This window comes from Cnephaeus nilssonii, assembly GCF_951640355.1.
Source record: "Cnephaeus nilssonii genome assembly, chromosome: 9".
Classification (NCBI taxonomy): Eukaryota; Metazoa; Chordata; class Mammalia; order Chiroptera; family Vespertilionidae; genus Cnephaeus; species Cnephaeus nilssonii.
In genome coordinates, this window is record NC_137080.1 from 57,099,389 (window position 1) to 57,111,956 (window position 12,568).

At 39.3% G+C, this 12,568-nt stretch overlaps 1 protein-coding gene across 4 annotated transcripts in view; it reads left to right on the plus strand.

The window, feature by feature from the left end:
- IBTK (inhibitor of Bruton tyrosine kinase) overlaps positions 1 to 12,568 on the plus strand; it is an 86,911-nt gene that overhangs the window by 25,435 nt on the left and 48,908 nt on the right. For 2 of the 4 annotated variants that reach the window (XM_079780540.1, XM_079780538.1), the window contains exons 9-13: positions 2,684 to 2,807; positions 4,559 to 4,736; positions 8,099 to 8,273; positions 10,124 to 10,723; positions 11,572 to 11,658. In XM_079780540.1, the coding sequence (XP_079636666.1) occupies positions 2,684 to 2,807; positions 4,559 to 4,736; positions 8,099 to 8,273; positions 10,124 to 10,723; positions 11,572 to 11,658 (1,164 nt within the window). The remainder of the gene's footprint in view (positions 1 to 2,683; positions 2,808 to 4,558; positions 4,737 to 8,098; positions 8,274 to 10,123; positions 10,724 to 11,571; positions 11,659 to 12,568) is intronic. The other 2 variants (XM_079780541.1, XM_079780539.1) reach the window with 1 other exon arrangement.

A 12,568-nucleotide genomic window follows, 5' to 3' on the forward strand; every position in this document is an offset into this window, starting at 1 on the left:
TTAAATGCAGAATCCTATAATTTTCATACATTTTCAATCTTTTATAGTTGATTAATCCGTATCTGATGTAACAGCTTTTTTTTTTTTTTTGCTACTCATATTTATTATGTCATTCCTATGTATTTAACTTTTATAGAGAAGACTCTTTCAGACTAATATCTTAGTGGTTTACATAATGTTTCTTTATATTCTACTAGAGGCCTGGTGTATGAAAATTCATGCACTGGAGGGGGGAGTCCCTCAGCCTGGCCTGCCCCCTCTCACAGTCCGGGAGCCCTCGGGCGGGAGGCGACGCCCTCATCACACCTCTGCTGCTGCCACTGCTGGCAGCGCAAGCCTTAGCCGGCCCTAGTTACCTGAGCCTCGGGCGGCCCTGGGTGGCTGGGCAGCCGACATCCAAGGTTTGCCTGCACCTCGGGCCGGCCCTAGGCGGCTGGGCAGCTGACATCCGAGGCTTGCCTGCACCTTGGGCTGGCCCTGGGTGGCTGGGAGGCTGGGGGAACTGGGGGACTCTGGAGCCACGCACCTGCTGCCCCAGCGGTGCTGAGAGGACTGGGCACTGCCATCTTATGACTGTGGGTGCCGCCATCTTATGGCTGTGGGTGCCGCCATCTTTGAGGGTATGGCAGTCAATTAGCATATTCCCTCCTTATTGGCTATGGGTGCCACCATCTTTGTGAGGGTGTGATGGTCAATTAGCATATTCTCTCTTTATTAAACAGGATAATCTTATCTAATAAAGACTAATATGCAAATTGACCATCACTCCAACACACAAGATGGCTGCCCCCATGTCATCAAAGATGGTTGCCCCCATGTGGACACAAGATGGCCGCCACAAGATGGCTAGCAGGGGAGGGCAGTTGGGAGGGACCAGGTCTGCAAGGGAGGGCAGTTGTGGGCGATCAGGACAGCAGGGGAGGACAGTTGGGAATGACCAGGCCTGCAAGGGAGGGCAGTTGTGGGCGATCAGGCCAGCAGGGGAGGACAGTTGGGAATGACCAGGCCTGCAAGGGAGGGCAGTTGGGGGTGATCAAGCCTGCAGGGGAGGGCAGTTAGGGGTGACCAGGCTGGCAGAGGAGGGAAGTTGGGGTGACCGGGTCTGTAGGGAAGGGCAGTTGAGGGGACCCAGGCCTTCAGGGGAGAGCAGTTGGGGGGGACCAGGCCTGCAGGGGACGGCAGTTAGGGGTGACCAGGTCTGCAGGGGAGGGCAGTTAGGGGTGACCAGGCTTACAGGGGAGGGTAGTTAGGGGCAATCAGGCTGGCAGTGGAGCAGTTAGGCATCAATCAGGCTGTCAGGGGAGTAGTTAACGGGTGATCAGGCTGGCAGGCAGAAGTGGTTAGGGGAAATCAGGAAGGCAAGCAGGCAAGAATGCAAGATTGTGCTATAAATTTTTCAAAATCAACCCAAGCAGTCCTGGATTTTGAGAGGGATGTCCAAATGCCCGTTTAGGCCTGATCCTACCTGGATCGGGCCTAAACGGGCAGTCGGACATCCCTTGAGGGGTCCCAGATTGGAGAGGGTGCAGGCTGGGCTAAGGGACACACACCCCCATGCATGAATTTCGTGCACCAGGCCTCTAGTAATAATCATAATCATCATCATAATAATAAATACAAGTAGAGAAATAGATCTTTGACCCTGGAAGAGTATAGCTCAATTAGTGGAAGCAATAGTGTGCAGGAATTTTAGAGAGTAGTCATCAAATTTAAAAAGTAATCAGGCATTGAAATTGAAATGCAATAAAATGTGCTTTTGCTAATATAAATGAGATGGTAACTTCATAAATAGATACCATCCCTGAAATTAACTCATGAGCAGAAAATGTCAATCAATTTATTACAACTTCTGTGTATAACAATTGAAAGGTTATCTATTGTAGGTCATATTTGTTACAGAAACATGAAAATGTGAGCATACATGTTCCTTAAAACTGACTAGGGTTTTTGTCAGTATGAGGTGATTTGTGGAATATTAGGTTTTTAGTTAACATTTATAAAACTTGCCCTGGTGACATTAAATTACATAAATATGTTATATCCAAGTTTTCACTAAGAAAATTCTTTTGTTGCAGATTGTTACAACATAGTAATTTTGAAATGAAAAAAATCGTAAATGCAGACAGAATATCTTAGAGCGAGGATAATCATGGCAGTAACAGTAGGTTTCACACAATACTTTAGGCATATCCCATGTACAGATATAATGAAATGTGTGGTTAGTGGGTGAGTTATTAAATGAACAATATTGATAATTTTCATGGCAGCTTTATCTATTTAGGGTTGTCCATATTTGAAACTAAGGATTTCTATTTTGTTTTGAGGTTTAAAATTTTTCTTTTCTGGTAAAATGCAAATACACTTAGGAACTTTTATCTTTATCAGTTATTTAAGGTAGAATGAATGTGTGCATTAGCAAGCTGGGCTTTAGGTGTTCAATGTATATATCTGTATGGGGAGAGGCTTTTGGGAGAAAAGGATTGCCATAAAAAAAAACAGCTGTTGTATAGAGGAAACTTATAGAAAGAGAGGGACTAAGAATACCAAAGGCTGAATCATCTTACCTCCCCTTTCACAATAATCACCCTAAGTTATTATTTGAGTAGTAATTTCTTTAAAATTGAGCATGTGTATTTTAGAGAACATAATGTAGACTTTTTTTTTTTTTTTTTTTTTTACCCAGACAGCTAAACTTGAAAAAGGTTCTTGTATCTGGAGGGCGTCTGGAATACAAGGTTGATCCTGAACATTTGAAAGAAAATGAGAGTGAAAAAATTTGTATTCTTGCAATGGATGGAGCTGGAAGGGTGAGTATATATTTATGCAAAAGCGTAGTAATCTTAATGTCATTTGGTAGCTGTGGAGGACCTGATAATGTGTAAATGTATTTTCATGATAGTGATGACTTCTATTGACTTTGTTTCTGAATTTGTTTTGACATTCAGTTCTAATTAGTATGGAGCTGGTATTGTAAAGAAAGTATGATGACATTTAATGTTGCATAGTACTGCTTTGTTAAACTGTAGTTTAAAATATCATTTACTGTGCTTAAAATGGAAATAAGTAAGGGATTTTGATGGGTTGTTTTATATGTACACAGTATTGATAAATGATACTGAATTACATAGATATGAGCTATGTTATGTAACTACTCTTTAAAAAATAGTTAAGCAGGCAATATTAAAAATTTGATGCATAATTGAAATTTTTTCCACAGATTCAGTTTTAAACAAATGTATACATAATATATATATATGTACAGATATTATAACTATCATATATAAAAGATAATGTATTTCTAGATCACTATATAAATAATCTTATTTCTTTTCATTGAAGTAAATGCTATAGAGTTTTAATTTTAGTTCCATTTGCAAACATGCCAGTATATTTCTTTAATTAAAAAATATATATTATACATTAGTACACTGAAAAAACAGACATTCTCATTATACAATATTTACAGGTGTGCACAAAACACAGATGAGAGCTTCACACCATGTTCCTTGTCTGTCTAGCCATAGAAACCTCAGAATGCCCTGCATTTAAAACCAACTGAAGCAGAGCAATGTCTCTCGTCCCAGAGTGGATCAGACTAAGGGCTCGGAGACCAGGCAAGGACGGCTGGAGGTCCCTTGTCACCCAGAGCTGATCATGCTCACCCAGATGAGAGGCAGTACTGGTAAAATGCCTCCTGTGGCATACACAGTGCTGCCATACACAGTACATGCTTCCTTACAAGGAAGCCCAGATGAGAGGCAGCAAGTGCTTCTCATGCTAAAAACACGCTAGATTCCTCCTACAAAAATGCTTGATTCAATGTGGGTCTCAGGTGAGATGACGGGAATTGCCGAGGCTGTAGCTGGAAGTCAAAACAGGAAAATTCCTGGCAGCACTGCAAATAAAGAGTCCAGGCTTCAGCCCCAGGAACTCCCAGTCCAGGCAGCAAGTGGGATCCCCAGTACTCACCCAGAGAAATTCTCACTTAAATCCCTACATGGTTGCAAGAATAGGTAACCAGACAATCAGTGGGTCCATGCTGCCTGTCACTACTTGAGCCAGTTAAGCAGAGAGGGTTGAATCATATATGAGCGTTTATTCCGATACTACCTGCAGTATGGGAGAGGAGCAGGTCATCCATAAAAATCTCTCAAAAACCATCTTGACTTTTATGGTATCTAGGTTTTTCTGCAGAATGAACATTGAAACATATTACTTAGAACTTTATTTTAGAAACATTACCTCTTGATTTCAGTTTTTGGTTGATCACGTGTTATAGTGCTTTATATTCCAACTAGAGGCCTGGTGCACAAATTTGTGCATGGGTGGGGTCTGGCCAGCTGGCCCCATCAAGGGGACGCAGGAGGTTGGCCGGCTGGCCCCGCCTCTGATTGGGGTGGGAGGGCCGATCAGGGGCAGGTCCGGCCAGGGTGAGGGGCTGCAGGTGGTTGGCTGGCTGGCCCCACCCCCTGGTTGAACTCCCGGTGGAACTCCCAGTCTAGGGGACAATTTGCATATTAGCCTTTTATTATATAGCATGTAATTTGGTTTATTTTAGGTGTTTTGCTGGAGATCAGTCAGCAGTTCTCTGAAGCAGTGTCGATGGGCTTATCCACGCCAAGTCTTCATTTCTGATATTGCTTTAAATAGGAATGAAATTTTATTTGTCACCCAGGATGGAGAAGGATTTAGAGGGAAATGGTTTGATGAAAAAAGAAAGAGTTCTGAAAAGAAAGGTCAGTTCATTTATGTGAATGGCACATAAAGGTTCCTTTCAGGTAACTTTTAATTTCCTAAGATTTACCCTTATGTCTCTTTTGATTTTGGTTTGTGTATGTGCAGGTAAGTGAAAGGAATTTGATTTATTTAAATTGGAATTTTCAACTTTTTATCTATCTCAGCATATCCTGAGGTCATGGTACATTCTCATCAGTAACAGTGGATCACTGTTACTAATTGCTAGACTTTACTTTAGGGCTAGGTAAGTGTAAAGTTAAAAAATAAACAAGCAAGCAAACAAAAAACAACTCCCCAGATGGTTGTGAACCATCTTCCAAACTCCCTTTTTTGTCTTTCTCCCCAAATTGAGAATTTAGTTAGTAGCTTAATGCTTATTGTTTTTTGTTTTTTTTGCATATTTATATATATACTAGAGGCCCAGTGCATGGGATTCCTGCACTGGTGGGGAGCGTGGCCTGCTGGGATCAGCCTGCTGTGGGAGCAGCTGTTCATTCCAGTCAGCCAAGTGGCTGTGGACTCGCCCTCTGAGTGGCTGCTCCCGCTTGGCTGACCGGGATGAGCGGCGCTCCCACTGTGGGAGTGCACTGACCACCAGGGGGCAGCTCCTGCGCTGAGTGTCTGCCCCCTGGTGGTCAGTGCATGTCATAGCGAATGGTCAACCGGTTGTTCTGGCCGTTCCGCCATTTGGTTGCTGGGCTTTTATTATATAGGATAAAATTAAAGGTTTAAAAGTTATGTTACATGACTTAGAGAAAAATCACAGGAAAAATAAAGTTTTTATGTTCATTGAGAATTTTAAAAAGTACAGCTTTTTAAAACAATTGCTGAATAATTGAAAACAAGTTTTTTTTTCATTTCTTGATTAATATAAAGGATAGTTTTAAGATGCCACCAGTGGAAGTAGAAATTTTTCATTATATAGTTCTTTTTTTAAAAAAAAATTATATTTTTATTGATTTCAGAGAGGAAGGGAGAGGGAGGATGAAATAGAAACATCAATGATAGAAACACATCAATTGGCTGCCTCCTGCATGCTCCCCACTGGGGATTTAGCTCGCAACCCAAGCATGTGCCCTGACCGGGAATCGAACCCAGGACCTCTTGGTCTATGGGATGATGCTCAATTCACTGAGCCATTCCTGCAGGGCTGTATAGTTCATTCTTAATTATCTGATTATAAATTTATAAACTTGTGGATTAATTGCATTATTTTTTAACTAAGGTTAGTGACTTTTTCTTTCATCCATGATTAATAATCATTTGATTTTTTCTCCCCCAGAAAAACTAGAATTTATTTGCCTCTTCACATCTCATTGCTCCCACCCTAGCCCAAGTCACATGGACTACTGAAAAAATAATTTTCTTATTTCCACTCTTGTTTCCTTTTATCTATTCTCAGTGATTACTAGAGTGAGCTTTTAAGATCAGATCCTAATATGTCTGTGTTTAAAAACTCTTTAATTGTTTGTTCATTACCAACACATGGCCTATTAGGCCCCTGCCTGACTCTTGGAGTTTCTTCCTTTCACCCCAGTTTTGATTAGTCCCAGGGCCTTTCCTAATTTTTTACATCTCAGCTTCATTTATACTTCATCAAAAATATTTTTTACTGATTCCTCAATCTAAACTGAGTTACCCGGTTTCACTTATAATATTCCCTTTCTATTTTCATCATGCAACTTATTTTTACTTGTTCTTATGTATTTATCTTTGTGATTAATTTTTTAAATGCTTGTCTCCTATTGACTATAAAATGGCAAGGACCATGTCTGTTCTATATCCTTAGCATTCAGCATATTTCCTGGCACATAGTAGTTGTCTGTTGAATGAACAAATCAGTTATTATATGCTGAAAATATATAAATTACATTTGTAATTATATAAACATGTTTTTCAAAATCATAAAGCCACAAAATAATGATTTTTGGATAATTATTTGTTTTCATTTCCTTATAAATTAATCAAGTCTGTTGACATTAAGGTACATTTACTATATGCTAGATATAGGGCCAGGTTTAATAATACTAAAATATATAAGATGGGCCCTTGTTCTGAGACACTCAAATTTGTAGGGGCATAGTCATGTATATAAATATTTGCAGTCATGGAGACAAATACTAATATGTTTTTTTGAGAATATAGAAATTGGAATAACTGTGTACTGGGGGAATATTAAACCCCTGAGACTGAAATAGAATGAATTTGAGAGTAACCAGAATTCAGGTTTGACTTATAAATGTTGAAGTCCTTAAAATTGTGTCTTACTTACATCATATTTAATGGTCTAAAACTGAACTCAAACACCCACATCTACTTTTCACTGTTTCAATTTAAGTAAATGGTTATGGTTATCTTTGACACCCCAAATTCCCTTACCTTCTGCATCCAATTGTCACCAAGTTTTGTCATTTTTGTCTCAATATTTCTGAAATCTTTACACTTTTCTACAGTTTCATCTCTACAACCTCAATCTATATCATTTATATTTTCTGGATTAATCACTTTGTCTTTGGTTCCATATACTTTAAATATACTTCATACTGTAGGCAGAATCATTTTTTTCAATGTAAATTTCATATTTTTCTTTCATAGCCTTGATATGACTTGTAATGATGTTATCATTGTTTAATGTTTGTTTTTTCTGCTAGAAGTGTATCCAAGATGGTAGGGACATGCCTGTCTTGTTCACTACTGTATCACTACGGATAGACTGATGATCACTGTATGGTAGATAGTGTAGTCACCCTAATATTTGCTGAATAAGTGGAAGAAAGGGGAAGGAGGAAAGAAAGGAACAAATAAGCAATCAATTATGTAGATGCCAAGTTTACATATTTGTAATGGAAACAGGAATTTTAACCTTTTGCACTCGGATGTCGAGATTAAAATTACTCTTTGAATGTATCAATAATTTGAAATATAAAAAAATCCAAATAAATAAGTTTGTATGAAAAGAAACTCCAGTTTTTTATTCTACTGCCGCGCTTTGTAAAATCTGGGGTATTTAAAAAAATTAAATCCCGAGTAGAATAAAGGAATCGAGAAAAAAGCAAGCGAGTGCAAAGGGTTAAAATCCCGTTTAATACTAGATTTGCTTTTTAGAAAGATAACTTTGGTTGCAAGTGGAGGATTTTTTATTGAAAGGCAGAAATTAATGGATAATTGAGAATTGCCCCCCAAAATTTCATGCATTATATAACCAATATATAGGGTGCACATTGTGTTAAAGAGAAAGACGATGTAATTTTTCAAATGGACTGAATACATATGAAAGATATTTCTGTATTCTAATTGTTTTCCTATTTTTCCTAAATCATTTTAATAAAACCTTAATTAATTGGATTTTTTTTCCTTTTAGCAGAGATTTTATCAAACCATAATTCCTCATCAGATGTGTCTTGTGTCTCTGATACAAATAGTGTATATGAAAGAATTCGACTTGAGAAACTTACATTTGCCCACAGAGCTGTTAGCGTCAGCACAGATCCAAGTGGATGCAACTTTGCAATTCTGCAGTCAGATCCTAAAACAAGGTATACTTGTATATATTTCATTTCACTTTTAGAAGGAACAATCACTGGAGTTTGTTCTGTTTGTTTGTTTTCCATTGCTCCTAGACCAAATTTAATTGAAGAGCTGTTGCCATGTCTTGTAGAGACTTTAGACATAGAATCATGCTACCAGGATAACTCACAGGTAGAATTTGTTACACTGGTAATTTGTTTGAAAACTGATATTTATTGAAAATATTGAAGATGTATACATATATGTTTATGTATATACGAGAGGCCCGATGCACAGATTCATGCACTGGTGGGGTCCCTCGGCCCGACCTGCGGGGTTCAGGTCGAAACCCGCTCTCTGACATCCCCTGAGGGGTCCCAGATTGTAGACCAGGCCAAGGGACCCCAGCAGTGCACGATTGGAGCTGGGGAGGGACCACAGGAGGGCTCTAGGACATGTCTGGCCCATGTTGCCCAGTCACGAATTGGGGCCAGCCGGCTGGGGAGGGACCACAGGAGGTTGGCTGGCTGGGGAGGGACCGCAGGAGGGCTGCAGGGCGTGTCTGGCCCGTCTCGCCCAGTCCCGATCGGCTGGACCCCAGCAGCAAGCTAATCTACTGGTCGGAGCATCTGCCCCCTGGTAGACAGTGCGTGTCATAGCGACTGGTCGAATGGTCGAACGAACGGTCGGACACTTAGCATATTAGGCTTTTATTATATAGAATAGGCACACAAATTCATTTATACCTTTAGTGCTTTGTGATGTACCCTAAGGTCCCAGATCCTGAAAAATATAAATATTTGTTACATAGTTTGCAACAATTTCTGACCCTTGAATATGATGAGAATTGATAAAAGAAGTAGTGTAGAGTCACCTGTAGGGTAGGGTAGTGTGAATCTCTGTACAAATCTTTTAAGTCACACTAGTAGAGAGATGACAGGTTAAGGTAAATATCAAGTATTGAAAAGGAAAGAAGTCCTAGAAGTAGGGTGACCATCCTGTTTTGCCCATGCCTATTCTGTATTTAGCACTGGGAGACCCCTCTGTCTCAGGCAAACCAAGAGGGTTGGTCTCCCAGACCTGGAAGGATAAAATGTAGATTGGGAAGGTGTGATAGCACTCTTAAAGTACTAAAAGACACAGGGTTACAGACCAATTGTGTGTCTGTGTGTGTGTTTATTTTTACTTCCTTGAGTTTCTGACCTATTCTAGGATTTGGGACCCAAAATATTTACTCAATTCTTTATATATTTTTCTTTACGTGTAAAATAAATGGACATAAAAGAGGAAGAGGTTGAGAACTGTATCCTTTTTTGAATGTTTTTAGTTATTTTTATCATTTAAAAATTTTCTATGAAATAGTCATTCAAAATTTATATTTTAGTGTTTCTTTGTTGAAAGAGAAAACACTGCTTTCAAAGGAAAACTTAATTCTTACCATTTTAGTTTAGGAGAAAAAGGAATAGAAAAATTTAAAGGGTGATACAATATCAAAGACTGTGCAATATTCTTATATTTTAGGAAATGCCAAATGTAAAATTTTCTAAGTTTAGCAAATAAAAAAGAAATTGCACTTTAAATGGAGAACTGGCTAGGAATGCTTTAAAATTTTTTTATTGATTCCAGAGAGAGGAAGAGAGAGGGAGAGAGAGAGATAGAAGCATCAATGATGAGAGAGAATATTGATCCACTGCCTCCTAGATGCCCCCATTCTGGGGATTGAGCTGGCAACCTGGGTATGTGTCCTGACCAGGAATCAAACTGTGACCTCCTGGTTCATGGGTCGATGCTCAAGCATGGAGCCACACCAGCCGGTTTAGGGATGCTTTTAAAAAATTTTTTCTTGAAAGTAAAAATGATTTTTTGGTTTTATTTCTAGCCTTTACGAAATTCCAGCTGTGTCTTCATCATCTTTTCTTGAAGAGCTGGGCAAACTGTTGAGGGAAGCGGATGAAATGGACAGCATCCATGATGTGACATTTCAAGTTGGCAACAGAATTTTCCCTGCTCATAAATATATTTTGGCATTGCGTTCTGACTTTTTTCAGAAATTGTTCCTTTCAGATGGTACTTCTTTAGACTTTACAGATGTTTACCGGAAAGACGAAGATTCTGTAGGATGCCCTCTCTTTGTGGTAGAGAAGGTCCATCCTGACTTGTTTGAATACCTTTTACAATTTATATACACAGATACTTGTGACTTTTTAACTCATGGCTTCAAACCAAGAATTATCTTAAACAAAAAACCAGAAGAATATCAGGGTACTCTGAATCCTCATTTGAATAAAATGAATTCCCATGAAGATAATCAGAAATCAGCATTTGAAGTTTATAAAAGTAATCAAGCACATACAATTAGTGAAAAACAGAGAAGCAAACTCAAATCTTCCAAAAAAGTAAAAAGTGTTGGGGAAGATGATCCTGTAAGAATGTTGCAAAATGTTGCAAAGAAATTTGGTTTCAGTAATTTGTGTAGTAGGTATGGCTCCTCCTTAATATCTATTGTATGTCCTCCTTTTAAAAATTACCTTTTCCTTTGCTGTTCCTTCTCTTTCTCCCTCCCTCCCCACTTCCCTTTTTGTGGGCAGGTACGTGTTTGTTTGTTTGTTTTCTCCATTTTCTGCTAAAGCTACTATGGGATTCCCTGGATTAAAACATTCACATATGGGAAGACTGTTACTGGGTTTGAACTCTCTATGGTGTTTGTGTAATAGAGATCTAGAGCGGCAGGCAGTGTGGTTGCTGGAAAGAGTACTCTCTTTGGAGTTAGAAAGACCTCTGTATGTCTCTTAGCTTTACTAGAACTAGCTGGGTCAGATTTCTTAGTTTCTTTGAATTTTAGTTTTTCAGTATACAAAATGGGAGGGATAACACTGACTTCATATTGTTCGTGTAGTTTTGTCATATAACACATGTAACGATGCTGACAGTATTTGTCATATTACAGACCAGACTTTTTGGAATTCTCTATTTTTAAGGTATTTATATTGCCTATGGTAGTGTAACCTTAGTTGTGGGGTGGGAGCTGGGGAGGAGTGCATATTTTCTATTTAAAAACAATGAAAGGCTTTATACCATACCTTTGATTTTTAAAAAATTACTATTTTTTGGTCAGTAGTGATATTTTAATACATTTGAATTCTAAGTAAAATTGAAAGAGAATGTATGATTATTTCTTTACCACAGAGTGGAAGTTCTTTGAGATATTTTTCCAGGTGATACAAGTTATATAATCATGTTCAGATTTGATTTGTTGGATTTTTGTTGCTTGTTTGTTTTGGTAGGGAAATATACACACTGTTAATTTTTATCTCTTCTTGTTGATAGATTAGATGGAGTCAGATTTGAAAATGAAAAAATTAATGTTATTGCAAAGAAAACTGGTAACAAACCAAAGCTAAATCAGAAAAAATGGTAAGTTAGGAAATGAAAGTAAACTTTTTATCTCTAGATTTTGGGACCTAAGTATAGAAATAGAACTCTTCTTACATATGAAGCAAAATGTATAGGTAGATACACTTTTACCGTTACTAATATTCTTCATTTTTGGAAATAATGGAGAGTTGTTGAAGTAAATGGATAAAATATTATCTGTTTAATAGACATTGGTACAATTAATTTTTCTGATTACTTTCTAATTAAGAAAGGAATTTTAATTATTTTTTCTTGCCTGCATTTTGCATTTTTTTGATCAATAGGAAATGTTAACTCCAAAATCAAACTGATTATGCCTCTTCATCATTATGATGATTCCTTTGTAAATCTTTTCAGTGATGAATATACTATACTGATAGTATATTATTAAATACTAGAGGCCCGGTGCACGAAATTCGTGCACGGAGGGGGGGTGTCCCTCAGCCCAGCCTGCACCCTCTCAAATCTGGGACCCCGGTGGGATCGGGCCTAAACGGGCAGTCGGACATCCCTCTCACAATCCAGGACTGCTGGCTCCCAACTGCTTGCCTGCCTGCCTTCCTGATTGCCCCTAACCGCTTCTGCTTGCCAGCCTGATCACCCCCTAACCACTCCGCTGCCGGCCTGATTGATTCCTGACTGCTCCCCTGCCAGCCTGTTTGCCCCCAACTTCCCTCCTCTGCCGGCCTGGTCACCCCTAACTGCCCTCCCCTGCAGGGTTGATCGCCTCCAACTGCCCTCCCTTGCAGGCCAGGTCCCTCTCAACTGCCCTCCCTTGCAAGCCTGGTGCCTCCCAACTGCCCTCCCCTGCTGGCCATCTTGTGGTGGCCATCTTGTGTCCACATGGGGGCAGCCATCTTTGACCACATGGGGGCAGCCATATTGTGTGTTGGAGTAATGGTCAATCTGC